The 27,216-nt window shown below is 41.5% G+C and overlaps 3 protein-coding genes, 1 long non-coding RNA gene and 5 other non-coding genes across 11 annotated transcripts; 8 read left to right on the forward strand and 1 right to left on the reverse strand.

The window, feature by feature from the left end:
* Positions 1 to 850: 850 nt before the first annotated feature.
* On the reverse strand, positions 851 to 3,072 carry snapin (SNAP associated protein). Its single transcript, XM_035634037.2, has 4 exons — positions 2,924 to 3,072; positions 2,585 to 2,631; positions 2,302 to 2,420; positions 851 to 1,623 (listed from the first exon to the last, which is right to left on the reverse strand). Exons 1-4 carry the CDS (start codon positions 3,037 to 3,039, stop codon positions 1,516 to 1,518), a joined length of 390 nt encoding a protein of 129 aa, XP_035489930.1. The 5' UTR covers positions 3,040 to 3,072; the 3' UTR covers positions 851 to 1,515.
* On the forward strand, positions 3,009 to 9,900 carry chtopa (chromatin target of PRMT1a). 2 transcript variants are annotated; one of them, XM_035634036.2, is made up of 6 exons: positions 3,009 to 3,043; positions 4,594 to 4,683; positions 5,811 to 5,961; positions 8,367 to 8,541; positions 8,649 to 8,834; positions 9,066 to 9,900. In XM_035634036.2, the coding sequence occupies exons 2-6, from the start codon at positions 4,619 to 4,621 to the stop codon at positions 9,266 to 9,268; spliced, it is 780 nt and encodes a 259-aa protein (XP_035489929.1). In that variant the 5' UTR covers positions 3,009 to 3,043; positions 4,594 to 4,618; the 3' UTR covers positions 9,269 to 9,900. The 2 variants fall into 2 exon arrangements, with proteins under 2 accessions (XP_035489929.1, XP_035489928.1); XM_035634035.2 differs by lacking the exon at positions 3,009 to 3,043 and adding an exon at positions 3,195 to 3,335.
* A 2,153-nt stretch (positions 9,901 to 12,053) lies between these two features.
* Positions 12,054 to 19,359, forward strand: LOC118311256. 2 transcript variants are annotated; one of them, XR_004793944.2, is made up of 10 exons: positions 12,054 to 12,197; positions 12,392 to 12,541; positions 13,708 to 13,770; positions 14,621 to 14,648; positions 14,838 to 14,882; positions 16,278 to 16,339; positions 16,855 to 16,898; positions 17,505 to 17,566; positions 18,814 to 18,865; positions 19,178 to 19,359. It is a non-coding gene; the product is annotated as an uncharacterized LOC118311256 (long non-coding RNA). The 2 variants fall into 2 exon arrangements; XR_004793943.2 differs by lacking the exon at positions 12,392 to 12,541 and having other exon boundaries at positions 12,119 to 12,197.
* On the forward strand, positions 14,685 to 14,756 carry LOC118311788. The gene has a single exon (XR_004794073.1). It is a non-coding gene; the product is annotated as a small nucleolar RNA Z40 (small nucleolar RNA).
* On the forward strand, positions 15,460 to 15,597 carry LOC118311790. The gene has a single exon (XR_004794075.1). It is a non-coding gene; the product is annotated as a small nucleolar RNA SNORA8 (small nucleolar RNA).
* LOC118311792 lies at positions 16,396 to 16,529 on the forward strand. Its single transcript, XR_004794077.1, has one exon. It is a non-coding gene; the product is annotated as a small nucleolar RNA SNORA18 (small nucleolar RNA).
* On the forward strand, positions 16,944 to 17,081 carry LOC118311789. Its single transcript, XR_004794074.1, has one exon. It is a non-coding gene; the product is annotated as a small nucleolar RNA SNORA8 (small nucleolar RNA).
* Positions 17,623 to 17,756, forward strand: LOC118311793. Its single transcript, XR_004794078.1, has one exon. It is a non-coding gene; the product is annotated as a small nucleolar RNA SNORA18 (small nucleolar RNA).
* Positions 19,360 to 23,621: 4,262 nt separating the features above from the next.
* Positions 23,622 to 26,812, forward strand: txnipa (thioredoxin interacting protein a). Its single transcript, XM_035634663.2, has 6 exons — positions 23,622 to 23,994; positions 24,297 to 24,372; positions 24,489 to 24,636; positions 24,800 to 25,159; positions 25,259 to 25,561; positions 25,675 to 26,812. Exons 1-6 carry the CDS (start codon positions 23,739 to 23,741, stop codon positions 25,720 to 25,722), a joined length of 1,191 nt encoding a protein of 396 aa, XP_035490556.1. The 5' UTR covers positions 23,622 to 23,738; the 3' UTR covers positions 25,723 to 26,812.
* The last annotated feature ends 404 nt before the right edge of the window (positions 26,813 to 27,216 follow it).

Raw genomic sequence — 27,216 nt, forward strand, 5'->3', positions numbered from 1 at the left:
AGTTCAACTTACCAAAATACATCTCCTTATCTGGCTTTTCTGAACCTAACATTGAATGTCCTGCATATCCTGTACTAAGAACCTGGTCATCAACTACACTACGAGTCAAGTAAAACAGGTGGAGTTGTTAATTACAAGCAACATCATTAGACAAAAAACTCAACTACTAAAAATTATTCAAAAGTTATTAATAAGTGAAAATTTTTGCTCTTGTCTGATGTTGAATAAACTATCATTAACAGGTGATGCAGAATGTAGTGTCAGACTGTTTCTGCTGGAAATAAGTAGTTAATGTGTGATGAGCTCAGTTAAAATGTTTGTGTTTAGACTTGGCATTATCATCCATCTCTTGTGATCCGATCAATAGTGGACAGCTCAAATTCATGTTATCTTATCTTATGTCCCTGTTCTATTTGCAAATAAACACATACAATATTTCTGTTCACAAAGACCAAATTATGTTGCTTTTAGCCTGTCTGACATAAATTAACAATTAATATGTTTTGGCCTTAAAATAAAGCACTTCTTTTGAGCAAACTTCTGGAAACTAACAGTTTATTTTAAACTCAATGAATCTGACAAAAATAACTACGAACGTTGTCAGTTTTCTCTAAAATTAGTCCCAGATAACATCAGAATTTACATTAACAACATCATTAGGAAATAAACAGGTAACACTGCAACTTGCAAATAAAGTGTTACGGGCAAAGTTGTTGTAAAATTTTTTGTCTACATTTATTCTCCAACTGTGACACCACTTTCTATTCCAATGACCCCCAACGGTCTCGACACTTGATTGTAAGGCAATAAGAACAGGTGAAATATGACTTTCATATTGTTAGATGCAATACACATTTCCAATCTCTTTATTTTAATTAGCAAGTTAGCAAAAGAGTCATTTGCAAAACAGCTGATGTGCAAAACATGGGAATTAATGGATATTTCATAAACATTCTTAATGAAGCAATCAATTTAATACAATGATAACAAGCACAATGTTAAATAATCATCGAGACAACAATCTACAAAGGAAGTTTTATTTTCATCATCTACTATGAAACCAATTTCATAACATTATGCTTTGCTTTGATTTGCTACAACACCTTTGTCAGCAGAGCTTCAGAGAAAGTGCAGTGGTACCAATAAACAAAACTTAGAAACAGAGGGAGAGTTCACTTTACCAAGCCAGAAAGTCAAATACATGTGGATAGTCATAACTCTTTGGTGTCTTCATGTGTGCAAAATAGAATGTATGAATTGGTGATACTATAAGGATGATTCTGTTGTACGAGTATTTTGCCAGAGGATTGGACAATAACCTAATGCAGATAGCCTGAATATTATTATTATTATTAGACATCAAACAACCCAGTGAAAACATCAGCATGTGATTAGACAATCAGCCAAGTAAATGTAAAAGGAAGACTTTTCCTCGTCATGTTAGTTTCCTGTATTGGCACGTCAATCGTGTTCAAGAGAGTTCACAGTATTTCCTGTGCCAAGCAGGAGAAGGGGTCAGGGTCTACTGGGGGAGCGGGTTGTGAACACTCCTGAAGCCTCCAGCATCGTCTTTCTCCGTGCTGTCTCTTTGGCCACATTGTGGTTGAGTCGCCTCAAACGTTCCTGGGGACAGAGCATTTAGGTTATGTTGCTGTTTTTATATTTATTAAGGTTTTTGTTTTTTGTTCTATGGTCTGTTTTTAAACGGAACAGGTTGGTAATTTTGCTGGTATAGTGATATTTAGGGTGATAGTAAAAGTAATTTTAGTAGTATCTGTAATAATGGTAGAAGATATTATAGTAGTAGCAGTACTTCAACTTATACTGCGACAAGTATTAGTTGAAGCATAAATTGTAGTCTGTGAGTGGGATCCTGGAAGGGGAACTACCTGAGAACTCTACAGTTCCTCTGGTGGACTTCAATGCCCATGTGGGCAATGACCGAGAAACCTGGAGAGGGTAGATGGAACGGCCAGCTTGATCTGAATCAAAGTGGTGTATTGTCATTGAACGTCTGTGCTAGTCATGGATTGGCCATAACAAACGCACAGTTGAGCATAAGGTGGTTAAGTGTGTAAGTGTGTGTATGTATGCATGCATCCCAGCCCAGGTAAGGTTGTTGGTGGTGATGGCATGAGAGGGTTAGGGTTTGCAGAACAGACTAAAAAAGGCTGTGTAGTACTACAGAGGAAGTGCAGAGTTCATTGAGGGTTAGTCACTACACGTGACACCTTCATATTACACAAAGCCACTGTTAAAATACTAATAGTGCAACTGTAAGAAAAGAAGTCCCACACTGACCTGAGCATTCTGCAGTATGTTGTTTACTAGCACTACTCTTCGTCTTGCATTCAGCAGCTTCTTTACATAGGGATCCAGGTCAAGCGCCACTTTCTGATGTTCATTTATCCTGCATAACTCTGCAAAGAATGTACATGATAAGACACAAGTTCAATCAGCTGGTTAGCAAAGCATATGTTATTTAATATACTTCATAAATGTTTTTTTGTTCTAAAAAGCTAATGTAATGTTTACAGTGAAGACAAATGAAAAGGGCTTGGACAGACATTTTACAGTGAATTACCTGTGGCCAGGTTGTCTATATGTTCTCTTAATTCTACCTGGCTTTCTCTGCAAATGATAAAACAGTTACATTAGTCAAAGAGGACAAATCCATGCACAGATGACACAACATCAAGAGCAATATATCAGTTCAATTAATGTGTGGGGCAGGTTCGTTCAACGATATCACATACAACGATTATAATGTTTCTTTCATTATGCCACTCATCAGTAATATATTGACATTACAATTGTAGAACTTAACTAGCACCGGTCACGAGACAGTCCCACGGAGCAGTTAGCTAGATGTGAGGGGGGGTGTTTCCAGGGGAGGATTGAGTCCCATCCCTCCAGTTTTTACCTGACTGAGTGTACATGCAGGTCGAGCTGCTGGATGGCAGGTTTAAGGAGGTCGAGCAGCCCCTCAGCAACAGCATCTTTACCCGAAGACCCCTCCACAGCAGCAGCGGCAGCCATTTTGGTAAAGTAAGGCAGCAGCTAAACCGGAAGCTACGTCACGGTGACGGCGGAATCATAAGATCCATTTTCTTAACGAAGATTACCAGGGCGGACGGCAGCACCATTTTAGGGAGTCGCGTCGTCAAACCTCGTCTCTAGCATTTTAGATTCACTCAGGCTACGTCTGCTCAATTGGTCACAGAGTGTGTTTCACCAGAAGAACATTAGACATCTCGCACGGCCTCCCGTGCTGCTCGCATAGCTGCTAAGGCTAACCCTAGCTAACACGGCTGTTGACCGACGCTACATTCACTGTAAGTAAAAAAAAATACACAAATCAAATTGTAGTTGAATTCTTTAAGAACGAGGACCCATATTTGAGAAGGGTAGTCTTAGTTCATGTTCGCCCAGTGTTGCCGCCTCTCCTTCCCCGTGATAACGGTCCTCTTGGTGGACTTCATTGTGTGTCTGAGACATTGAGTGAGTAACTGACACGGCCTTATGTCCAGTGGAGCCTGAACCAGGTGGTGGGCTAACCCCCCTCTCCGTGGCACCTCTCCGTCTCGTCTCTACTGCCTCTCCTCACCTACTCAGCAGCCTTATTGTTGCTCCCTGCACAGACGCCATTCTTTCATCATTAGGTCCACTACTTGTTGGGTGGTTACTTTGCTTGGCCGAAGGAGTTGGTTCATTTCATTTCTAATGAATGTAACTCCTCCATAGAAAGTGGGTGGTGACGTTGAATGAGTGCAGGTATTTGTCCAAAACAAGTTAGTCAACTAAAGTGGCAGCTGGTCACTGAGGCTAATGAAATCACTACGCTGAAAAATAATCATAAATGATATCATACAATACTATAATTGTTACCGTTCCTTAATTAATTTGAAACCAGGCGTTGTGCTTACAGCATAGGGGCTTTTAATGTCCTTACTAAATCTTGATATATTTTAATTTGATATTCAAATGATAGTGAGTGTTTATTCTCCAGGATGCACTATCAGGAGATGGGGAATGTTGATAGTATATGTATCTGACACTGTAAAGTAACCTGTAGCCCACTTGTCACATTTATAATGAGCTGCTTGACATGTTGCACTTGTACAGTATGGGGCCATGAACATATTCAGAAATTGGAACTATTGCATAAGTGCCTTGCCGCCGAGTAAATGGAAAAAAATAAATTTCAGAGACGCATCAGATTTTTGGGTTGATTGTGTTAAAACAAATCTTCGAAAGGGTTGGAACACAATGGTGTCCACTCGCTAATTTCCACTGTTATGAGATATTGGACAGTTAGCCTCAGCTGACGTAGTCTGCCATCTTGTTTCAGCTCTTTAAAGTAGTGGTCAGATTTAGTACATTGTTACTGTTTGTAATTGTTACATTGTTATCTGATACTACACCCAAAATGGAACAAGAAACTAGAACCCTTATCAATCATTAGTGTTCTGCTAAGAATAAGTAATGCATACAGTGAGTAAATATAACTCTGCCATACACTAAATGTTGAGTCAAATATCCCCTCTTTTCTGACTACCAGCTGACCATATTTTCTCTCCTGTCTTTTCCCAGGAGCCTGAAAGCGAAGTCTGGCAAAATGAGTGCAGCCTCCTCCCAAAAGGTTGTCCTGAAAAGTACCACCAAAGTGTCCCTGAATGAGCGGTGAGGCGCCACGCACCCTTGTCAGCAGTTAGACACCAGATGCAAGGGCCAGCCTTGGCTTGTGAAGGTTCTAGTGCTCTCTGTGGAAGGCTTCTGTTGTGGACCGGACCCGACATGGATGCTATTCTGGCTGTCGTCAGTGTGTGCACTGCTCACTCAACTTTGTTGTCAACATTTGTTGATGCAGCAACAGAGTTAAATGTGTTTTTTACATTGAGGAGAAGGGCCTCGTCTGAACCAAATATCTTATGTGAGCAGTGCACACATGTAGATAAGGGGAGAGGGTAGTGGTCACACATGGTAAGCCTTGGTAAGCCTATGCTAGACCAGACCACTGTCCTACAAATGCCTTGGCACTCCTGCTCCCTGTTAATTTTAAACCATAGTATACATCAAGTATACTCGTTTAAAGTGGAGAGGAAGGCTTCAGATGCTCCAGGGAGATGGGGCATCTCATGCTCTCTGCCCCTCTCGGACTGTTCTCTCTCAATCCAGTCCAAGTGAAGCACACACTCTTTTATCCTCCTGTTCTTTCACAGTCTGTCTCCTCTCTGCTCCAGGTCTATAAGACACTGGTTACTCAGTCCTAGCTTAGACGTGACAAAGAGCTCCCCTTCCCCATCCCACCTCTCCTTCCCTGCTCTGAATCTCACAGTGGTTCAACCAAAAGTCACGGTCCTTGCTGTAAGTGGCTGGGTGGCCAAGCACTCATGTCCAGGGCCTCTGCTGTTGCAGCATGATGACATCCCAGCCAGTCAGCTGGAGGCCTGTAAGTGGCAAATTGTGCTCCTCTTTTGGCACCTTCTATCTGCTTCTATTCTCGACTCTGTTCTGCTCTCTGGACTTTCTTTTCTTCATATTAGTTTGGCTGTCTTGTGCTTGTTTAAAAACGCACACAAAATTCAAGTGTAAATAATTCTGAATTGTAATTGGATTGAGAGAGAAAGTGAGTGCCAAAAAGTGCAACATGAGTCTTACATGGCAACAAAGCCACCAGAGTCTGTGTGGCTGCATCCGTAATATGAGAAATGACTTGATGTGGAACCCTGCTTCCTCCTCCTCCTCCTCCTCCTCTCTATTTCCCTTGTCTCCTTCTTTTACTTCCCCCCTCTTTTTCCCCTCCCAAGCTTCACTAACATGCTGAAGAACAAGCAGCCCACTGCGGTAAGCATTCGAGCCACCATGCAACAGCAGCATTTGGCCAGTGCCCGCAATCGCCGGCTGGCCCAACAGATGGAGAACCGGCCTTCAGTGCAAGCTGCGCTGAATCACAAGCAGGTGAGGTCAAACGTCACACAGGCTGAGAGTCAACGCATAATTTTTTACTTTACAGAGCCATTTTGTCAACTGTAGACTAATCTACACCAACACGAACACGAATTCTTCTGAAGTTAGTGTGTACTGCATGACACTTGTGAAAATGATTGATCGTGTTCCAATATCACATTTAGCTGACACCCATCTCTTATGGTGCAGGCACACCGAGTAGATTACATACAGTCAATGCAAAGATGTGACTAGACACTTCTTTCGCGTCATTGATGTCATGCGACGCGAATGCTGCGAGCAGCGAGATGCAAATCACGCCAAGACGTGAAATTTGAGTCAGTCGCTCCAGTTGAAATATTTGAACTCAAGCAAAACATTCAAGTGATGCAATAGCTGTGGTGAAGAAGGAGAGGGCTTGTCAGAAAGTAATCGAGGAAGTTGGACACTAGCTTTAGCCCCAGTTAGCACAGCTGCTTTGTGTGGCTCTGCCATTGACATTACTGTCTGTCTTTATGTCATTCAACAGTTAGTTAGTGTGTGGTACAGGAGGTTTGTGGGTGAAAGTGAAAGGTAGAAAGGGCAAATATTTGCACGAATAAGCATCAATGTTCGTCCATATTCGACGTACGACCAGACTTGCAGCTAACAACCCTCATTTACTGCACTTTGCTTGTTGTCTTCAGACTTTTGACTGTTCACCGCAGGGTTTTTCACTCTGTTGGTTGGAGGTTAGCATGCAAATGCTAAGTGCTAGCTCATTTAAAACACAGGCGAAGGTACGTTGAAGGGTGATGTAAACAGTCAGGTCCTGGCAGATGAATAAAAACCTCCTGGCATGTAGTCACGTCCGTACAGGTAACTGATAAGCAGAACCGAAATTCAACTTAATCTAAGGGTACCAGTGCTCCGTTTTTGTCTTGTCGTATCAAAATAAAAGCTGTCGTCGCAGAGTCGTGTAATTGCGACATTTAATACAATTCTGAAGCAGCGGCATCAATATTTTTGCAAAATGAACTAAGAAGAAAGCAAGGCTGCTGAGGGAAATGTTATCTAAAAGTGTTGACACGGTTTGTGAGCTGCGCCTATGACAAAGATCAGGGGAGAGGATTGAAGCAGCGTGACTGACTGTCAACAAACAATGGTGATTATCGAGGTCAATAGAAATGATCGAGTTCATTTTCATTTATCATACGATAAGTCGATAATTATGATAAGTTGATAATTTTCGCAACAGGCCTAGGAATTAGTGTTGCACTCTTATAAAGTTGGGACCATGGATAAGGCATCGTGTAGGAAGCAAAAATGCTTAACATAATGCAGCTCAATGAACTCTTTTCACATGCTGTGGACTTCTATTTGTCATTTTATACAAATGAGTTTTGTTTTTCCTAGCAAAAACAAACAAACAGGTGCCGACATCTCCTTCATGATAGTTTAAAAATCCTGCTTGATGATTGTTTTGTTTAGATGGTGTAGAATTATGCACACTGTCTCCAGGTGAATACATTGATCAGTTGTCACTAATGCCACGAAAGAGCTTCACACTGTCTGCGCGCATTTAGAATAGTAGCCGCACATTTTGACATCAAAGTACGGTGGTACGATTTGTCATTCAAAATTATGCAAAAAAGCTGGTAACGTCTGTGAATTTAATCATAATGTATCTGGTTTTTCCAGTCTCAGCGCTGAGTTCATTCCACCAAGCGATCAGCAAATTGTAATAATCATTTCAAGCAGTGTTTCCCCTACATTGACTAGACTGTTGCGCCCTGCCATAGTCTGATATGTAGCGCCATACTGTAGACTCATAACAAACGGAATATATTTTTTACATAAAAGATCTCTGTGTGTTGCACCGATGCTTCAGTAAAGAAGCTCTGTCTGCCACTTTTCAAAAGAAGCTCCTTCCCCCCTTTTTTGAAATGATATGTGGATGGGGTTGCTCAGTGTCCTACAACGCACTTGTAAGGATATTAATGGTGGTGATTATCATTAATAACCATACAATTATGAGAGCTTAAAGTTCTTCACATCACAGCTCACTACATGAGATGGTTTCCCCGCTGGTTCCTTGACATGTCCAGATATTAAGCCTTGAAGATATCTGATAAACGTCGGCGAGGGTGCTAAGTTAGTCACTTAAATCGCGTCGTTGCTGGTTCACACATAGCGATCGAGTGCCGATTTGCGAGTCCCGATTTCACGCTGATTTTCCTCCGGCTTGCTGCAACTCCAGGATTTGTCGTTGCACAACTGGCCAACGCAGCATCTTGCTGGGTGACCATGTTGCGTTATTGTATTTTTTTACTGTTTGGTCTGAGACTGTTTGACCCTCACATGTTTCATGAGTTTTGTCCACCTTGTTTGTCTGATCTCATTTTGTCCTAACTGCATCCATGAATAACTTACATCAGAGCCTGAAGCAGCGCCTGGGGAAGAGCAACATCCAGGCCAGACTGGGCCGGCCCATCGGGGTAATGATGCGCGGCGGAGCTGCCGGAGGTAGAGGAGGAATGCGGGGGATGCCCAGAGGAAGCCTGCGAGGACGGGCGAGAGGAGGAGTAATGAGGGGAGCCCTTTCCCTGAGAGGTGTTAATCCACAACCTCACACATTATCTCACTGTTGAATATGAATCCAACTGTGTCCACTGTCATGGCTCCAGATTAGGTGATGATATGACGTTTGTGTTTCACAGGGAAGAGAGTGTCTACAGGTGTCCCCATGCGAGGCCGTGGCCCTGCTGGCCGTCATGCAATGCGTAGAGGAGCCCGCCATCGTGGAGGACCTGCTGGAAGAGGAGGGCCTCTGTCCCGAGGAGCACTCAGAGGAGGTGTAGCACTCAGAGGAGGTGTAGCACTCAGAGGAGGTGTAGCAATCAGAGGTCGGTGCCTGGCAAGGTTTTTTTGTTGTTTGTGTTAGTGAGCAAAATGATCGCAGTTTACAAGTGTGTGTGTGTGTGTGTGTGTGTGTGTGTGTGTGTGTGTGTGTGTGTGTGTGTGTGTGTGTGTGTGTGTGTGTGTGTGTGTGTGTGTGTGTGTGTGTGTGTGTGTGTGTGTGTGTGTGTGTGTGTGTGTGTGTGTGTGTGTGTGTGTGTTTATTTTTTTTAACACAGGCCGTGGTGGACTACGTGGACGTGGTAGTTTTGCTGGTCGAGGTGGTCGTGGCCGGGGGCGGGGCCGAGGTGTTGGCCAGGCAGCCGTGACCCGGGAACAACTGGACAACCAGCTGGATGCCTACATGTCAAAGACCAAAGGTCATCTGGATGCTGAACTGGATGCCTACATGGCTCAGGCAGACCCAGACAGTATGGAGTGACCATGAAGCACTCCTGAAGCAAACCTGAAGCACACATAGTCACTGCAGAACTGTAAAGTTGGACTCACACATACAGTGTAGTGTTGATGTGCTGAGAAACTATTGTTCATAATTTAGATGATGGTGGTGACAGTCCAGGGCTCAGCAGGAAATCCAAGTTGTCATCAGTTTGTGCATCGTCCACCGGTCAATTCTGCATCTACCTTCTCCCGCAAAACTCTTCATTCTGGAATCACTGTGTGAAGGGGCCTTTTTTAAACATTAACAAACCCTGCTGACACATTTTTGTTTTCTTTTAATATGTACATCCTGAAACATATTTTTTTTTAGATTTTGAATTGGATTTTAATGTTGGTGTGCCCAGATCTTCGGAAACTCATTGATTGGCCGATCATAGAAACGTCTTCAGTGCAAAAATTTCATGAAACAAGTTGTTGAAAAAGAATGTAAGCAAAACGTATTCAAGCCAAGTATCTCTGGTCTTTTTTTGTATTTGTATCTGTAGTACTTTCAAAGTCTTTAGTTCTTCTGTCTCTTCCACCTGTCAGCAGTTGGAGTGTTGGCATTCTGAACTTGTACTTGAGAATGTTTGTATGACACTACCCAAAGCAAGTAAAATAGGTTTTGATTAAGATGGAATTGTGTCAATTGTATGAATTTACGCCAGAGTAAAATGTTGACCACAGATCAAATGTAATGAGTTGAAATGATAATCTCACAGTTGAGAATTAAATTTGCCAGTAATAGCAAAGTCAGAAACCAAGTGGTTGTAGAGAAATAATGAGTTCCTCTGTGATTCCCATCCTCACAAATCCCTTTGACATGAAGCAGTGTCTACTCGTACCAGCAGATATGGGGGGATTTATTTTTCCTGTTTTATTGAAATAATTTTTAGATACCTGAAATGTCATCCAACAATTCACAAGCAAATACAAAGGTGTTTTGTTTTTGGTTTTCTAAGTGTTTCATATATGTCTGCTTTCCTATGTGGTTATAAATTATGTGATGGGCTGAGAACTGATCTTAAAGTGTACCTGTCCATGTGCTCGGATCCCCCTGTGCACTGAAGCAGATGGATAGGTGGACTCCAGGGCTGCGTTTCATTAGTGGTTCAACATGCCCTTGTTCACTTCCCCTCAGCATTTGCCCTCGTGGGAATCCCGCCATCATAAGTGTTGTTCCATTTGTCTGAAAAACTGAAGTGAATTTGGTGAGATCGACCCTGGGAGAGCTGAGGGAGCTAGTGAACAATGATGGTCACTTGAGAGGTGGATATCACCCACAATGCATTGCAGTTATGCATTTTGTGCAAGAGAATACATCCATGGGTAGGTGGCAGTAATGTACGTAAAACACGATTGCTCACCACTAAAGAATAGCAATAATAGTGATGATAATCATGATACAGATCACAAACAAGTTTCTGATTAAAAGACGGATGCAACTATTTACCAGGTGCCGACGTATTGCATCATCTGTAAAAAAAAAAACCGCTTTGTCTCATTGTGATGCGTGTGTGATGAATGCTTAATACCAAGAGCTGAGGGGAAGTGAAGGAGGGCATGTTGAACCCCTAATGAAATGCAGCCCAGGTGCACAGTTAACAGTCAGGCTGCTCATCAGAAGGCCTGTGTGAGTGTTGCTCTGGCCAAGCTGCTCCACATAGATAAGTGGGTTTGCATTTCTTACAGGTCAAAGCTTGTCTTGTTAGAACTGTTGCCGTCAGGCATCTGTTGAATGAACACCAGCTGATGGTGTGAGGAGGTGATTTATCTAACCTGTGCTACAATTTTAAGGAACACATTTAAAATGGGCACTACAGCAGAAATGTGGGAAGAAGCAGAAGATATGGAGAATGTATCTGGTGAAATCCAGAATCCAAACAGAAAAATTTAAAAAGCTAAAATTAAACAGACCATAATTGAAGTTAAAAAGGACATTGAGAAAGCAAATATAAAATGATAATTAAAAAATATGAAATGACAATGAAAAAAGTAAATGTAAAATGCCAAAACTTGAACAGAAATGTTCAAACTGAAAGATGAAGTAGAAAATATCATTGGAGAAAAGGGCAATTTAAAATATGAAAATCAAAATAGAAAAGCTTAAATGGAAATTCCAAATAACTTAAGTAAAGACACTAATGCAAGTATCTAATGTTAATCATAAAAAGTTTTATGGTGGGCTAAGCCTCAAGACTCCTTTTATTGTCATTCAGCGAAACACAAAAATATGTAAAGCATGAACAAAATTACGAACATGGCTCCTTTAAAAACACAGTTAAAAACCAAATAAATAATTCCCAGCCAACAAGAGTTTTTCCTTCTGATCTAGAAAATGCTTGCACATTCATTTATCTTAGCATCAGCATAACCTCCAACTATTGTAGAGCTGCAACAGCAGTGAATGACTGAATGTTGGTTCGAGTTCACACAGAATCGATTGCTTATCCTTGGTGTCCCGGATGTTGCATCTGATTTTTTTTTTTTAACATTGAAAAACACACGTGAAAGTCAGTTATAGAAATGTTGAATTGTTGAATTCCGATGCAAAAAATTCAGATACGTAATTTAAATGCAAAAAAAAATCAGTAGTAGAAATTCAGTGCCTTTTAAATTTCAAAGTCTGATGAGACATATTTACTTCCATAATATGGATCAAAGGACACACTCATTCATTATTTTATTTGATCTTATGAAATTAAAATTGACAATGCCAAATATTAGATTGCAAATGCAAAACTGAAAAAAATAGTATTTTTCAATTCCTGTTGCCGAAGGATTTCCGAGTGGCCGTAAACGCAGAAGTGGTTATCATAAAGCAGTTTGAAGTGACGTAACACATCCTATAAATGCTTTTGCGACAAACCCAGACGTTCTCATTCTGCGCTGACCTGGTGTGAGTTATGGTGGCCATTCTACAGGCGAAGGTACGTTACTAAGTTATTTATCGGAGTTCAACAGACACGGGGCAGATCATTGAGAATAGTTACACTCAGGGCCACCGAGGGGACGTTTGTGTTATTTTATTGGACTTGGTGGTGAATTTAGGGGCACCACGTTGTCCTAATTTAGTACAGTGAATGCTAGCACAATGCTAACGTGGCCTCCAAACTCTCCGTAGGCCTCGTTTTCCATGACAAAACGGTGCTGTAATCGGTCGGCAATGGCTGTTCCCACCTCCAACACCATTCTCATCCGTTAGTAAATGTATCACCACGGAGAAACAATCCCAGAAAACACAGTGCAGTTCGAGACACGTTGCAAAGGCCAGGTATGTATTGTGGGCCTACCCACACATCCGGGTTTATTTAGAAAACGCCTAGCTTTCGCATGGAGCACACACTCCTCACAATGTGCCCCCTCCAAAACGGAGACGTAGACAAAAGACTTCAAAAGACTTTTTATGCGGTCATAGGATGTGATTGAGTTACATGTTTTTATACTATTATGTATGTAAGGATCACACTTAAATGTACATCTCAAAAGAAGCGTGAAGGCTCCACGTGTCCTTGCTAGCTTCAGATTTAGGCAATTGGTGATGTTTATTCAGTTGTTGGCTAATCTGCACAACATGTTTGCATATTTTGGAGACAAACACTCATGCATGCTCTCCTTAACACCCAAGCTGTCAAGACAGAGGAAAAGTTTAACTCCTTGTTAAAAGGGATTTTTTTTTCTCCTCCAGTTGCCATGTGCTGCTCATTGTGGGATTTGTTAGGTTTTCTCTGTAATATTGTTATAATGACCTCACTGTAAAGTGCGTTGAGACGATGTGTTGGGATTTGGCGCTTTACAAATAAAATTGAATTGAAGCCAGACAATGTAGCCACGCTACATTGTTGGATTTACTGTTCCTAAAACAAAGACATCAGTTGTACTGTTGAGGATATTTGTCATTGTAAATTACACTCTCAAAAATCTCAAACACAATTTCAATTTTGACATTAAGTTTAACTTGTTAATTAGTTAATAAAAAATAACCTTTTTTGAGAATGTTCTTGAAAGATTGTTTCCGAGCATAAATAAGAATTCAAAATTTCCAAATAGTTACTTAAATAATCTAAACACGGTAATGGGCACAACCTCAAATTACTATTGTGTCATTTGAACATAGAGACACTAATCCATCTTGAACAGATATATCTGGATCAGTGTCCTACACCAGAGCCACAGTGCAGTACAGGCAGTGGGATTGTCCTGTGCAGTGGGCTGATCCCAGGACAGTGGTGGCTATAGAAAGTCAGGTTTTGCTTTCACCTTGGCACTGGTTGTGGCTGAATGGTGACAATGAGGCCTGGTACATTCACCTCCTCTATGCCAGTTTAGAAATGACCTGAAAATACACTGCACTCATCGGACTAGGGTAGAAAGTGCTTTAGAGGCATGTCAAGATTGAAACTAATGGATTAAAAATTTTCTTCTAATTTTTATTTACAGGGTGTGACCTTATTGCAGAATGTAGTTATCCAACGATTTGGGATGACCCTCTTGAGACATGAGGTTAGTACTTGGAATGTGTTTATTCTTCTGCAGAAATTAAATGAATGGGCTCATCCCAGAATTGATTTGAGCAACCTTCAGCGAGCCAGTCAACTCTGATTGAAGACTGGAATGGCAACATAGGCAACACAAACTGTAAAGAGCCCCCTGCTCCCGACTTCTACTGACAACCTGGGCATGTCATTTAATCTAACAAACTTTCTGCATTATTGTAAAGGATTGGTTGTCCTGCTGACTACAGGTGTGGCAGTAAAATCTATTATCATTTGTTTTTGGTGTCACATCTGTTTGACCAATCACAATTGACAGCACTGCGCACATGCACACGTACCTGGAACTTGCATTTAATATCACTTAGTGGTCAGAACCCCCAGTTTAGGTTCAGGAACTCAACTGTGACGGCCATGTTCAGACTTGGTATTGACATCCATTCTGAATATGCCTGGTCACATCTTGTACTTGAATGTTGCTACTGAGATTAGATCTCACTTCCCTGCTCTATATGCAAATGCACAGGTACATAATTTCTATTCCATATCATGTATCTGACTATACCGTTGTCTCTGTGACGGGGAGGGAGTTTTTACCAATTTGGAAAAAAATGGAAAATGTGGTGGTTGGTCTTTATATTGTGGCCACAAACAAATTAGTGTAGTGTTTGCATAGTGTGTTCTCTGGTCCTCATGTGGGCCGTAGAGGGCATACAAGTGCATAAAGCAAATAATTCTCTTGCAACCCACTGCTGGTAACACTACAGTAGTGTTACTAATGGGAACTGACAACTGTTCTAATTAATATTCTTTTCCTTCTTGAAATGGCATTCAATGTAAACATGTAAATGTCCTTGCAGGTGCTTGATAAGTCCTGAGGCCAGCTGGGTAAGTTGTATTACAAGAAACTTTTTTATTTTTGGAAGTGTTATGATGATTGGCTTAATATGTTCAACTGCTCTGAAGTGTGAGTGACAGCTGCCTCTCTGAACAACCTGTTTACTGCTCAAATCAATGCTGAATGTGTTGATGGTCCTGGAAACACATCCTCACCTTCATCCTTCCTGTCTCCTGCAGGTTTCCTCACTGTCCAGGTCTCCAGCAATGATGCCCCAGCATCATGTAAGTACAGGGGGCACAACATTCACACTGGTAACTTAACCATAACCTGAGAGCTGCTGAACAATTGTTCACAAGTATGAGATTAACACCAGAAAAAAATGATCAAACTACGTCAGGAATGGTGACATGACAGTTTGTCAATTACTAATGTTTTTTTATCAGAGCTCCACCAAAGGTGTACTGAGTCTTATTAAACACTGTTTTCTATGTGATATCTGGTTGTGTGTATATATAAAATTAGCAAAAAAAAGTAAATTAAAGTATAATGTATTTTCAATTACTGCATTTATATAGAAGCTTTGCATGACCATGCTCAAATAATTTACAATAATTTGATTCTTTTTATATTAACACAAGAAAGCACAAACTATAATTTAGCTGAACGTGGAAATGGTGATTATCCGTGACCTCAAACCAAGGATGTTTAGCCTACGCACACCTCCTTGGCAAAAGTTTTCTGTTTAGTCAATTAGATTTTATTTTATAAGTCCGTGCTGCCTAGTCACATTCTTTAAGGCTTTTGCTTCCATATTGATACAGGTATTTTAGTAAATATTTTGTGTAACAGTACACAGACAGCACTGTGTGGTATCTGCAGCCAGTTGGTTGATCAGCTGGTTTGCTCAAATGTCAGTGCTAGACAAACTCAACATCTGGCATCGTTGGTCTCCATGCTGCCTTTGTTTGGAGTCCTGGTATATCGGTTGAAACACTTGTCTTAGAAATTGTTGTTCATCTTGCATCCTAATTACAAAAGTATTTGGTGACAACACGAAGGGGCAGAGTTAATCCCTCATAAAGGTGACAAAAATCCCTGTTTTTGTTTTTGTGAGGTGGTTAAACCCTATGGCCTTGCTCTGAACAACTGGTTCAGATTTCTTTCCCACTGTGATGTCACAGTTGGACTTTTTTGGGCTAACCCCGCCTTCAATCCGAGAATCTCTACTTCTCTTAAGGGGCGTGATATTTCCTACACTTTTTAAATCGGGTGACCAATCACAACAGACTGGGCCAGCTGGCCAATCAGAGCAATGACTGAATGAAATAAATCCAGGTGTTTCAGACAGAGGTTGAAAAGAGGAGCTGCAGGAATGGGCCATAAGAGAACACTGATGCCTTCTCTTTTTTCTAAGAGCATGTAAACCTTTTCAAGTGGTAACCCAAATTAAAAGTATGAACCTAAAATATGAGCATTGTCACCAGTGTTTGTGGTGTTTTTTTTCAGGGGGTTTGACAGATCCCCTTTTCTCCCAGTCTAATTCCAGTATCTATACAGTTTAGTTTGGGAACACTCTGAAGCACCAAGCTACCTTTACATGTTTTGTTAAAGCTGTTTACGAAAAGAAACTGTGGGAGCTAAGGGTCAGGCACTTGACATCTCACTTGTTCCCCCAGGTTTGAGCTGCAGCAATGATGGCCTCCTGATGCCCAATTGGAGTAGGGCTTCAATGACAAAGGTGAGTGAAGTGAAAGTAGCTGATTGTGATTGAATCAGTGGTCTCTACCAGTGAATGCTGAGGTCTATCCCGACAGACCTTTAACTGTAGGGCCGTGTCGTTGGAAATGCCTCAGACAGTAAATCTGTAGTTTTGCTTTACCCATATGTTCACTACCATGAGCTTGGTGGGATATTACTGCAGAACATGTGATGCGGCTGTGGCTCGTGTTGTAAAGGTGCTGTATATAACAGCATTGTATGGTTGAATGTGGTTTGTACTGTAAACCGCTTTGGGTGGTTGATTAGACTAGAAAAGTGCTATATAAATGCAGTCTATCATTTAGTGACATGACCACATTGTCAGCATGACCAGTAGCAGGCAGGCCCTCTTAAGGCAAATTTATGCTCTGTTAGAATTGTATATGCAGGCAGATGAGAGCCACCTGTCTGAGTAATAAGATATTAAGACAATGAAGTTGGACGTTCTTTTTTTGTTTGTTGTGAAATAAGTTGCAGTTTTTATTTGTCTTATAGGTCACAGTGATGGTATAAACATTGCTCAAGAACTTGTGACAGTGGTAAGTGGCTTTATTTATCTGTGCAGTCCTTGGATGATCGGAGAAAGCACTGTGTGGTATCTGCAGCCAGTTGGTTGATCAGCTGGTTTGTTCAATAGTCAGTGCTAGACAAACTCAACATTTGGCATCGTTGGTCTCCATGCTGCCTGTGTTTGGAGTCCTGGTATATCTGTTGAAACAAGTTATTTCAGAATCCGTCCAGATTGTAAAAACAGTGTTTGAGTCCACATTAATGATTCCTTGTGGTTTAAGCAGAGAGCTGTCCAATGTGAAATACCAACAGTTGAGGCGTTCTGTTTTTTGTTTTTTTTTCCTGTAACCCACAGCAGAAAGTAGAAAAATTGTAACCACTGAACTTGTATAACACGTTTGTGTGTCTGCTGTCAGATCACTGAAAGTAGGAGACATTAGAAAATTCTTACTGTCTCACAGCCCCCACCCCTCGCTGAGCAGCTTCCACCATAGTGTTCCTTGAACACTTCGAAGCATCAAGGGAGCTTTACTTTCTGGAGGCCATTTTATTGAAGTTCTGTTTTTGGAGAAGAAAACTCAGTGGTAAACTGGGAGCGAAGGGTCAGGCACTTGACATCTCACTTGTTCCCCCAGGTTTGAGCTGCAGCAATGATGGCCTCCTGATGCCCAATTGGAGTAGGGCTTCAACGACAAAGGTGAGTGAAGTGAAAGTAGCTGGATGTGATTGAATCAGTGGTCTCTACCATTGAATGCTGAGGTCTATCCCGACAGACCTTTAACTGTAGGGCCGTGTCGTTGGAAATGCCTCAGACAGTAAATCTGTAGTTGTGCTTTACCCACATGTTCACCACCATGAGCATTGTGGGATATTACCGCAGAACAGTCGCGTTGACTAGTAGTAGGTAGTCGGTGAGGTAGAGGCGAGTCTTCCACCAATTTGAGGGTGGCTGGATCGATTCCCGGTTCGGCCACTCATGTGCGGAAGTGTCCTTCGGATAGGCTCCCCCACCCCAAATTGCCCTGACAGCTGTGCACGACACTTAAATCGGATCTTGGCCAAATCCTAGACGATTGACAGCTCAGCATTTTATGTAGAGGAAACCCAGGGATTAAAGTTGGATTCCAGAAGGGTCATGCAAGAGATCTGTGTAGAGTTAAGATTTTAATTTTAGAAGACAAAACACTGAATCTTCCTAGCACGTAATCAATCTCTTCAGGATTTGTTGCTCAAGTTGTTGGTCTTGTGTCGTGCCATGTCCTTGTCTTGTATAGATGGATAGATTGATATACTTTTTTGATCCCAAACTGGGAAATTCCAGAGTCTGTAAATGAATAACACACAAAGGGCAAAACTGAACACGAGTGGATTAACACCATGGTCTCACGTGCAATTTTCAAGTCTTCTCCATTGTTGCATGATAATTTCATACATTACTTGCGTAAATTAGCGCATGTAGGAAGTAGCTGGCTTTGTTTGGGAGCGTGCCAGACTAGGCGTGCCTTATGCATTTGTCTTATGCACTTGCCTTGAGCATCAGCCGGACGACTGAGGAGCTGTTTTAGCAGCAGTGTTTTCTGTTGGGAGAGAAGCTCCCTTTGCCACAGACTTTCAGCTTTTTTTTTACATCTAAATGCATGTAATGTAATACACTAAATATTTCATTAAAAAAAATGGAGTGAAACTAAATGTGTATATAAATAAGATATTGCTGATGACTTTTGTGCTCGTCTTATTTCACTAAGATTCAACTGGGAGGTTTTTTTAATTGCTTCCCTGCAGTCATTGGTTGATTTATAAAAATAAAAAAAGTAAGATATGGGGGTAGGACACCCAAGTATTTCATTTGGTTCATTTAGTTTTTGCAAAGCTCAAGGAAAGTTGAAATGATGTGTGAAAGAAAAAGGCTTGAATTGGAATGTAACTGAAAGTTATTTATTTCAGAATCCCTGAAAGCATCTTGGAGACATGAAGGTCAGCAGCCTCTCATTCTAAGGTAGGTCAGGGGGGGTTTGTGTGCGTGGGTGGGTGTGGTCATATACCAAGGCTTTCAGGATTGTACGTTCCTGACTTGCTGTGGAATTGACCAGAAAAAAAAAATCATCCCAGTGGGCTTCTGCAGCAGCTTGCTGAGAAGACTTACTGGGAACATGGCCTGTATTTGCTCTATTGCCATTTTTATGGTTCTGTATGGAAACTCTGTTTTGTTATGCATCATTGCCAAATGAAAGCACTGCAATTATTAGAGTAACTGTAGCACATGGGACATGACTACTGCAGTGTAACCTTTTGCTTCCTTTATTTTCAGGAGCAGCAGAATGGTGCGGCTGTGGGGACACCTGTCCACACTGAGCTGCTGTCACTCATCCTGACAAAAATAACTTGCTTCTGAGAATCACCCATCTAAAATCAGCTCTGTTTACTGCAACATATTTAGCCCAGTCTTTTTTCTACTGTGTACTTCATAACTAATAAAATATCTTGACTCTGCTCACTTTGTTTTGTTCTACTATAATCAAATTTGAAAATGTGTTAAAATGACATGTAGGTAGTATATGTCCTCGTAACGAGCTGGCTGTAGCATCTGCCTACCGTAATGGTTCCCATCTTAAAGTTGGAGCCATTTTCTAAATGGATGGTACTGGTGTTTCACTGAGGTGGTAACATACTGCCTTACTTAGCCATGCCTGTATAGGACAGAAGGAAATATACATGTCAGATTAGTATGATCCTGTTGGTTTTTTTTACTCTAGTGGTAAATTCAGGGACCTCATAGATTTTGGCCGTAGTATTTGTGTAGAGATGGTTAAAACACAAAGTCCCTCAGGTCATCTGTCAGATCTGCTAAAGTCCCCCAAATTTTGACTGGAGCAGATGCATCACATGCCAGCTGACACCTGTAGCAGCATATTTCCTCCACTAGGGAGCAGTACATTTGCACTTAGCAGTAGACTGACGGGCCCCTGTGGGCCAGTTCAGGTTTCATGATGCCCTTTAAAGGAAGTCCTTTTCTCATTGAGGGTCAAGATGATCCATTTTAAATTCACCCTATGATGTACAATGCTGACATTAAAAGTCAGCATTTTTTAAAAATCCTGTTTTTTTTAATCAGTATACTCAATGTCATGAGATATATATATATCTATGGCCTTAACATAGCTCCTTGTTCCATTTGTTACTAACGCTGCTGGCTGAGGAACCTGAACCAGCTCATTTATTGGTGTGAATTTTACTGGTTGGCCCCCAAGCATATCACAAACGGTTCTCTTCAAACATGATACCAACTATAAGGCAGCAATTTTTTTAACACTGATGGTGCACTCAAATTGTATATGCTGTTTTAATTGCAGGAAAGGGTAAGTTAATACCCCAGTTACAAGTTAACTGTTGGAGCTGAAGAATATCTACTCTGTGAACAAACAAGATGTTGAGGCTTGACAACCACCACATTGACAAATTATGTGACAGTTCTGTAATAATACCTTCACAGGATCAAGTCCCCCAGGCTGAAATGAAACCGCCACATCATTTGAAATTTTCTTTTCCAGGAGCCTCTTGTGGGCGATCCAGAACTCTCAAACACAAAATCCCATAACTTTTGGTGGTGGAAAATTGTCATGATGGCATCTAACAACATGTGGGTGAAAGTTCACAATAGGCAACAAACAGTCTGAGCACATCCACAACAGCTTCTAGTCCAAGCCCGGCAGCGACAGTGGGATGTGCAGGTCATAATCTGTCTTTAGCGTCTCACATATTGAAACTGCTCTTTATTACGTTCTGGATCATATTCCAACATGACCATGTAGAGTCTTATGATCATGTCATTGTTGAGCGTGTGCAGGCAGTCAGCCATGCAGAGCCAAGTACAGAGTCATGTTCACAGAGTGGCCAAATAATATTGACATGCTTGTCTATTTACAGTAAAGTTATTAACACCTATTAGCACACGCAATTTACACTTGTACAACTTGTCACCTTAAATTGCAAGTACTTTGTTCATTGGTTGCATATTATATATGAATATATATGAATATATATATATATATATATATATATATATATATATATATATATATGCTTTTTATTCTGTCTGTTGCACTTTCTTTGGATTCAAACGTTAATTTGTGTACACTTTGTGTTTCTTTGCTGGATAATAAATTATCCACACCCCAGTTTTCCTATGCCTGGGCCCAAGTCAGCTATAGTAGCTCAGGTTATACCGCAGGATCCACCCAAATGCCCCTTACCGTGTCACATGATGAAAAAATCTTTGAAATGATCACAGTGAGCATCAGGAGTCCAGATCCCTGCCTCACTATGTTGGGGATCCAGCCTTGCCATACAATATGTCTTGGTCATATCGAGCAAGGTGGCAGTTGTTCACTTATGTGATAGTAATTGTTTTGTCAACTGCCACATTAAGGTCAAGAGTGAGCTGTGGAATTCAACATGGATGTGAAGGCCTCAGATTCATGGAAAGGCTTCACTTCTGCAGTTCTTTTAAGATTTCGACAATTTCGATTAAGATAATGCATGTTGTAATTTGGCACTATACAAATAAAATGCAAATTGTCTTGCATTGAATCGAATTCTGCGGCAACTGAGAAAACTCACTCTACTAACGCATACAGTTGTCAGCCCCAAAATATGCTCAGAAGTGGACCTTGCTTAAGATTGTTTCGTCGAATGCTGTTTCCCAACTGTCTAGCTCAGGAGCTTCATCATTTAACCACAACCTTCCCTGTTCTTAATCATATCCAGTATGATTTTTTTTCTTCTTTTATACTCTACTAAAAATGTAATCTGGGCATTAACCACAATATGTATCACACTAATACAGTATAGCTGCTTGCACAAAACCCCTTAGGTGTTCAAGTTGGCTAATTATTCAAATTGTGAGACAGAGTTGGGCAAATGATAAGTAAATGTAGCAACATGTACAGTAGTAAAGAGCACTTTACTAAGAATCTTGGAGGTACTGTATATATACAGCACATATATGTGCCACGAGCCACAGTTAGTCCACTCTAGTGTCTTAAAATCATTAGAGCTGCAAACAATCAAGCAACAACAAACAAACAAAAAGTTGTAGGGTGCTGACCATGACCCTCAATTTGTATCGTCTATTTATTCATATCAACAGTGATAGTGCATATTAATTAACATTGCTGTAAATGCACCAGATTTAGCCAAGATTCAAACACACTGAGGAAATTAGGATGCGGATGAGTTTGTGTGCTGATTAAAAATGTATTTAAATGAGCTCTAATTTAAGTGTATGTGTCCAGTTCTCTAGTAGTTTCTGGGATGGTGTACAGAGACAGCAGACTGACTGAAAGCACATTTTCTGAGTGGGATATTGCAATCACCTCTTGCTGCACCTCTTGCTATGTAATTGTTCTTATATTGACAAACTGTCTAAGCGGAGGAGAGTGCATGTCCTATATAAATGTGTTCATAAGACCAACAGTTACATATTTCAAGTTTTTCCAAGTCAGCAAATTGTAATTATTCAATATTGAGCAGTGATGAAAATGTACTCTTCGTATGAACAGAGACTGTAATAGTTTGAGCGTTTTGGTACAGGCTTGCAACCAGGTTGTCAAGCAGTATGTCATATGGCAAATGACCATATAGAATGCATTCATTTTTTTTAAATAGGACCAGTTAGTGTTATAATGAGCTCTTTAAGCATAATTACATCCATACCAAATATATCCTTTGCTTTGGATGGTTTAAGAGATCTGATCGTTCTTTTGACCCTCTCAGGGCGACCTTTTCTAATGTCCAATGTCTTTTTTTGAATGTAAAAAAGCCCTTATCCATTATAATCAGAAATTTGTATTTTACATCCTTGTTGAAAACTTTGCCAACTACAGTTCTATGCACTAGCCAACATCTGCAGTTTTTTTCCTATAATATTTTATTGAAAATAATTTCCCTTATGTTATGTAAAAAAAATCATAGTGAAGTAGTTCATTTTGTATCCTTTATTTTCCCCATTCAGATACAGTCTCTCTTCTTCCAGGGAGTCCTGGGGGTAAATGAAATAAAAAGGATCATATGCAGATACAATCAAAAGACATATGACATTGACACATGTAAAAAAAACACTTATTAAAAGCAATAACAATATTCTATGAAGACTGAGTCTAGAAGATTTTTTGAAACAAGTCTATAGAGGGAAGGAGTCCAAGTTAAGTATGTTTTGCAGCTAATTCCATGCATTTTTAGCACATAGGAGCAAAAGGCAGATTTCCCCAGTTCTGTTCGTGTGGTTGGAGGCTGAAGAAGAAGTTTCTTCAGCCTCCAACCACACGAACAGTACATACAGTCTCTGGACTGTATGTGTTATGGCGAAGTGATAATCTATTGAGGTAATTTGCCCATTAAAGCTTTGGTAATAAAAACTAGGGTATTGGTTTTGTTTGTAAGATGTAGTTAGTCTAGGATGTCCTTTGTGTGAGTGTGTGTGTGGGTGGGGGTGGCTTTAGTCAGACAGATCCCAGTATCTAGACTTCTCTTCCCTGGGTTGTCTGTTTACTACAAATGTTCTGCTCTCTACTTCCTGTGCATTTGCTCAGCACGTCCTACATTCTCGCAGCCACGCGGTGTCCACGCGTCGGCTTCGCGCGCTCATTGGCTAAAGCCGACACAAACAAAGGTTTTCCACCAATGGCAGCGGTGTGCATGCGCTGAGCCACGCTGTTCATCCTGGCTGCTCGTGCCCTGTCGAGGCTCCTCATATAAAACCAACACCTTATCTTTGTTTACAACGTAGTGCAGCGGAGAACACGTCGGAGGACGTAGCACCTGTCTTTATCTTTATCTCTTTATATCTGTATCCGTATCCGTCAGAAGCAGTCATGGTGGCCATGACGAAGCGACTGAAAACCTTCCAGATTGTATTTACGGATCCCAGCAAGACTTTCTACTGCGGCGGGGACAAGGTGTGTGGCCGGATCGAGGTGGAAGTGAACGAGGTGACGCGTGTGTCCGCGGTGAAGGTCCGGGGTCTGGGCTGCGCCAAGGTGGAATACGCTAAAGGCAAGCAGCGGTGTCGACAGGAGGCAGAGTACCTCCGATACGAGCAGGTCCTGCAGCTGGACGACCAGCCCACAGGTACGGACATTCACCTAACGGCCACTAACTCCATCTCCAGTCGGCGTTGGCGGTGATACAGATCGGTGTCACCCGAATGCATAGCTAATCGAAGTGAATACTGGTGTTGTGTAGAACTTATTGAGTGAGAGATGAGGTGTCAGGAAGGCAGCGGGTAAAAGCTCTGATTTCAACCAGTTGGAGCAGAGCAGGGTAAGGGAGACGCTGATCGCAGCAGCTGCTGGTGTAGCCCACGCAACTTTGATAGGAAATAATCATGTCACTTAGACCGTCAATGAAAAGGTCAGATCTTCTCGTTCCAGACTCTGATGGATCGGTCGTCTTGAGGCCTGGCAACAAATACGACTACACCTTTGGATTTGAGCTCCCACAGCAAGGGTAAGGAAGCGTCCGTCAGCTCTGATGAGATCTTGTCAGTGGATACAGGGCTCTTCATTGAGCTGTGCTTTATAGCAAGCTTTTGATTTACAGTTTCCCTTTACATGTTGTCACAGGCAGCTGGTGTCATCATACAAGGGGAAGTTTGGCTATGTGCAGTACTATGTGAAGGCCCTGATGGAGAGGCCACACCAGCCCACCCTGGAGTGCAAGAAACCCTTTGAGGTGGAAGAGCCCCTGGATGTCAACACCCCAGACTTGTTGGTGAGTTCACTACTACAGAACAATAGGATTTTAATACAGACCAATTCTGTTTTTTTCTAAAACTCTGGTTCAGATTTTTTGAGCCCCTTTGTGCCTGTTACATAATAATGACGTAATGGTGCTGTAGTTTGACAAGGGGTCTCACCTTCCCGTGTCTATTCAGTCTCCCACAGGTGGTATGAAGGAGAAGAAAGTCACCTGCATGTTCATCCCCGATGGCCAGGTGTCACTGAATGCTAAGATTGATCGCCGTGGCTTCTGTGAAGGTGAAGACATCTGTATCAATGCAAAGTTTGAGAACACCTGCTCGCGTATTGTGGTGCCTAAGGCTGCTATCATCGCCAAACACATCTACCAGGCCAATGGTCGCACCAAGGTCTTCCGCCAGAAGCTGTCCTCAGTGCGTGGGAACCACATCATCTCTGGCATGTGTGATGCCTGGCAGGGAAAGACTATCCGGGTGCCAAAGATCAAACCATCAATACTGGGTTGCAACATTATCCGTGTGGAGTATGCTCTGATGGTAAGCTTTCAGGTTCTGCAAGTAGCCAGTGACTTGGCTGTTACATTTCTAAGAATTGAACACTAGTGTCAATTAATTTATTCATGATCCTTCCTCCAGATTTATATCCACATCCCTGGAAGTGAGAAACTGATCCTGGAGCTGCCACTGGTTATTGGGACCGCCGGTCTGGGTAGCCGCAGCAACAGCGTGAGCAGCCAGGAAGGTTCAGTCAGTAATGCCTCTCAGAGCTGGGTGTCCCTCAGGATGCCCTCTGAGCCTCCCAGCTACTCTGACATCACCAGTGACTGCCGCCTGGACCAGCCCCTCACGCCACTCTTAGACGACTTTGATGGAGATGAGAGCCCCATCTTCATGACCGCACCATCCTTCAACTTCCCGCCACCTCCAGTATACACTGAGGTATGTTTCTCAACCAGATTGTTCGAAAAAGTGACCGCAACATGTTGTCACGCTAACAGGAGAGGACCTTTGCTGATAATGTAGCTAATGAAAGTAAATTTTCTTTTGACCAGGTTGAGGAGGAGTTCAGTGGCAGTGCCCGCATGCTGCCTGTCTGCTGAGGTCCAGCAGGGATCATGAGACTGGTCCAGCTCTCAGGGACTGTTCATGTAAGGCACTTACAAAAGAGCAAAAGGTCCAAACTCCAGAAGAGATCTGTCGGATGGAGAAGTAAAGCCACAACGGTGGAGGTGGACAGAGGGATGCTCACCTGTTCTATAAGCTGTCTTCACCTTGCTTCATCACTAAGATGATTGTCCATCTTCCTCCTGGTGCTCTTCAGGTCGTAGATGTGGAGGTGTGGCCACAGAGCCTGTGACCCCTACACTTCTGAATAAGCTGTCCCTTCCAGAGACTCAAACTGTCAGGGTCTCACTGTTCATTCGCAGTCACCTTATGACTGTATAATTACTGGGGCCAAGCGTTGCATGTGTCAGCCCCCAGCCTGCTGTGACATCTTATGCTTTTTCGGGGCTCATGCTTTCCTCATAATGATTTGTCATTCCACTTTAACCCTTCACTTTAGGGGTTTCACATGAGAAACTGTTGTATTTGTCATTTAAAACCAGTCAATTTGTTACTCTAAAGAATTTATCAGAAATAACAGCATGTAAAACAATTCTCTTTGAATCTCATGCGGCATCTATATATCTCATTTACCAGTGTTTGGAAGAAAAAAAAATTGGTTTATTCCTGTATTTTATTGCACTTTTTGATTGACGCATTTTGCTCCATTACTTCCTACAAGAGTGTTTCTGTTTAGTTTGAACAATGGTTGTCTTGTGGTGAGTAGATACAACACTCTGAACTTGTTAGAACCTCACATTTAACCTTCATTGGCTGTAATTTGTTATTGCTTAAAGTGCCAAACATGATTGCTACGAAATACATGCTCTGATATCATGGAACGCACCTTATGTGAGGATAATCATTGTATATGATCTGCAGTTGTCCTAGACAACATTTCACTTTGAGATCTCCACTTTGCTGGTTTCATAACATATGTAGTTTTAAGGGTGCAAAGAAAATCACTGTTAAAGACTGATTTGTAAGAAAATATGTTTGCAATGCATCCTTGATACTTACAAGTATTTTTGTATGACACCCTATGGGTTAGTTTTTTTTTTTTTACTAAAGAAATGTTGAAAAATATCCACCGTATCTGCTCCTCTCTTTGTGGTGCTCTGGTTGGGGCTCAGTCTTCTCCAGGACATGAAGTTGTATGGTAGAGACAGGCAATCTAAAGTTTTTTCAATTTCTACAGTAGTAAGTCATAGCCTGGAAAATAGTCATGGTGCAGTCAATGACTTCTTGCTTTTGCCACATAGACATAGATGGAATTTCTTGATTATTATTCATTATAATACAGAGGGCCTAGATGTTCAAAACAATTTAATCTGGATTAAAATAAACCGGATTTGGCAATCCTATGTTTTGCTATCCAGGATAATGTAATCCAGATAACTTTCATCCCGGTTTTTCAAAGCAACATTGGATTGGATCAGTAGACTTCTAGTTTTGAGGAGATCCAAGGAAAGATCCACATCACGCTTGGG

The sequence above is a fragment of the Scophthalmus maximus genome, chromosome 5 (genome assembly GCF_022379125.1).
Source record: "Scophthalmus maximus strain ysfricsl-2021 chromosome 5, ASM2237912v1, whole genome shotgun sequence".
Taxonomy (NCBI): domain Eukaryota; kingdom Metazoa; phylum Chordata; class Actinopteri; order Pleuronectiformes; family Scophthalmidae; genus Scophthalmus; species Scophthalmus maximus.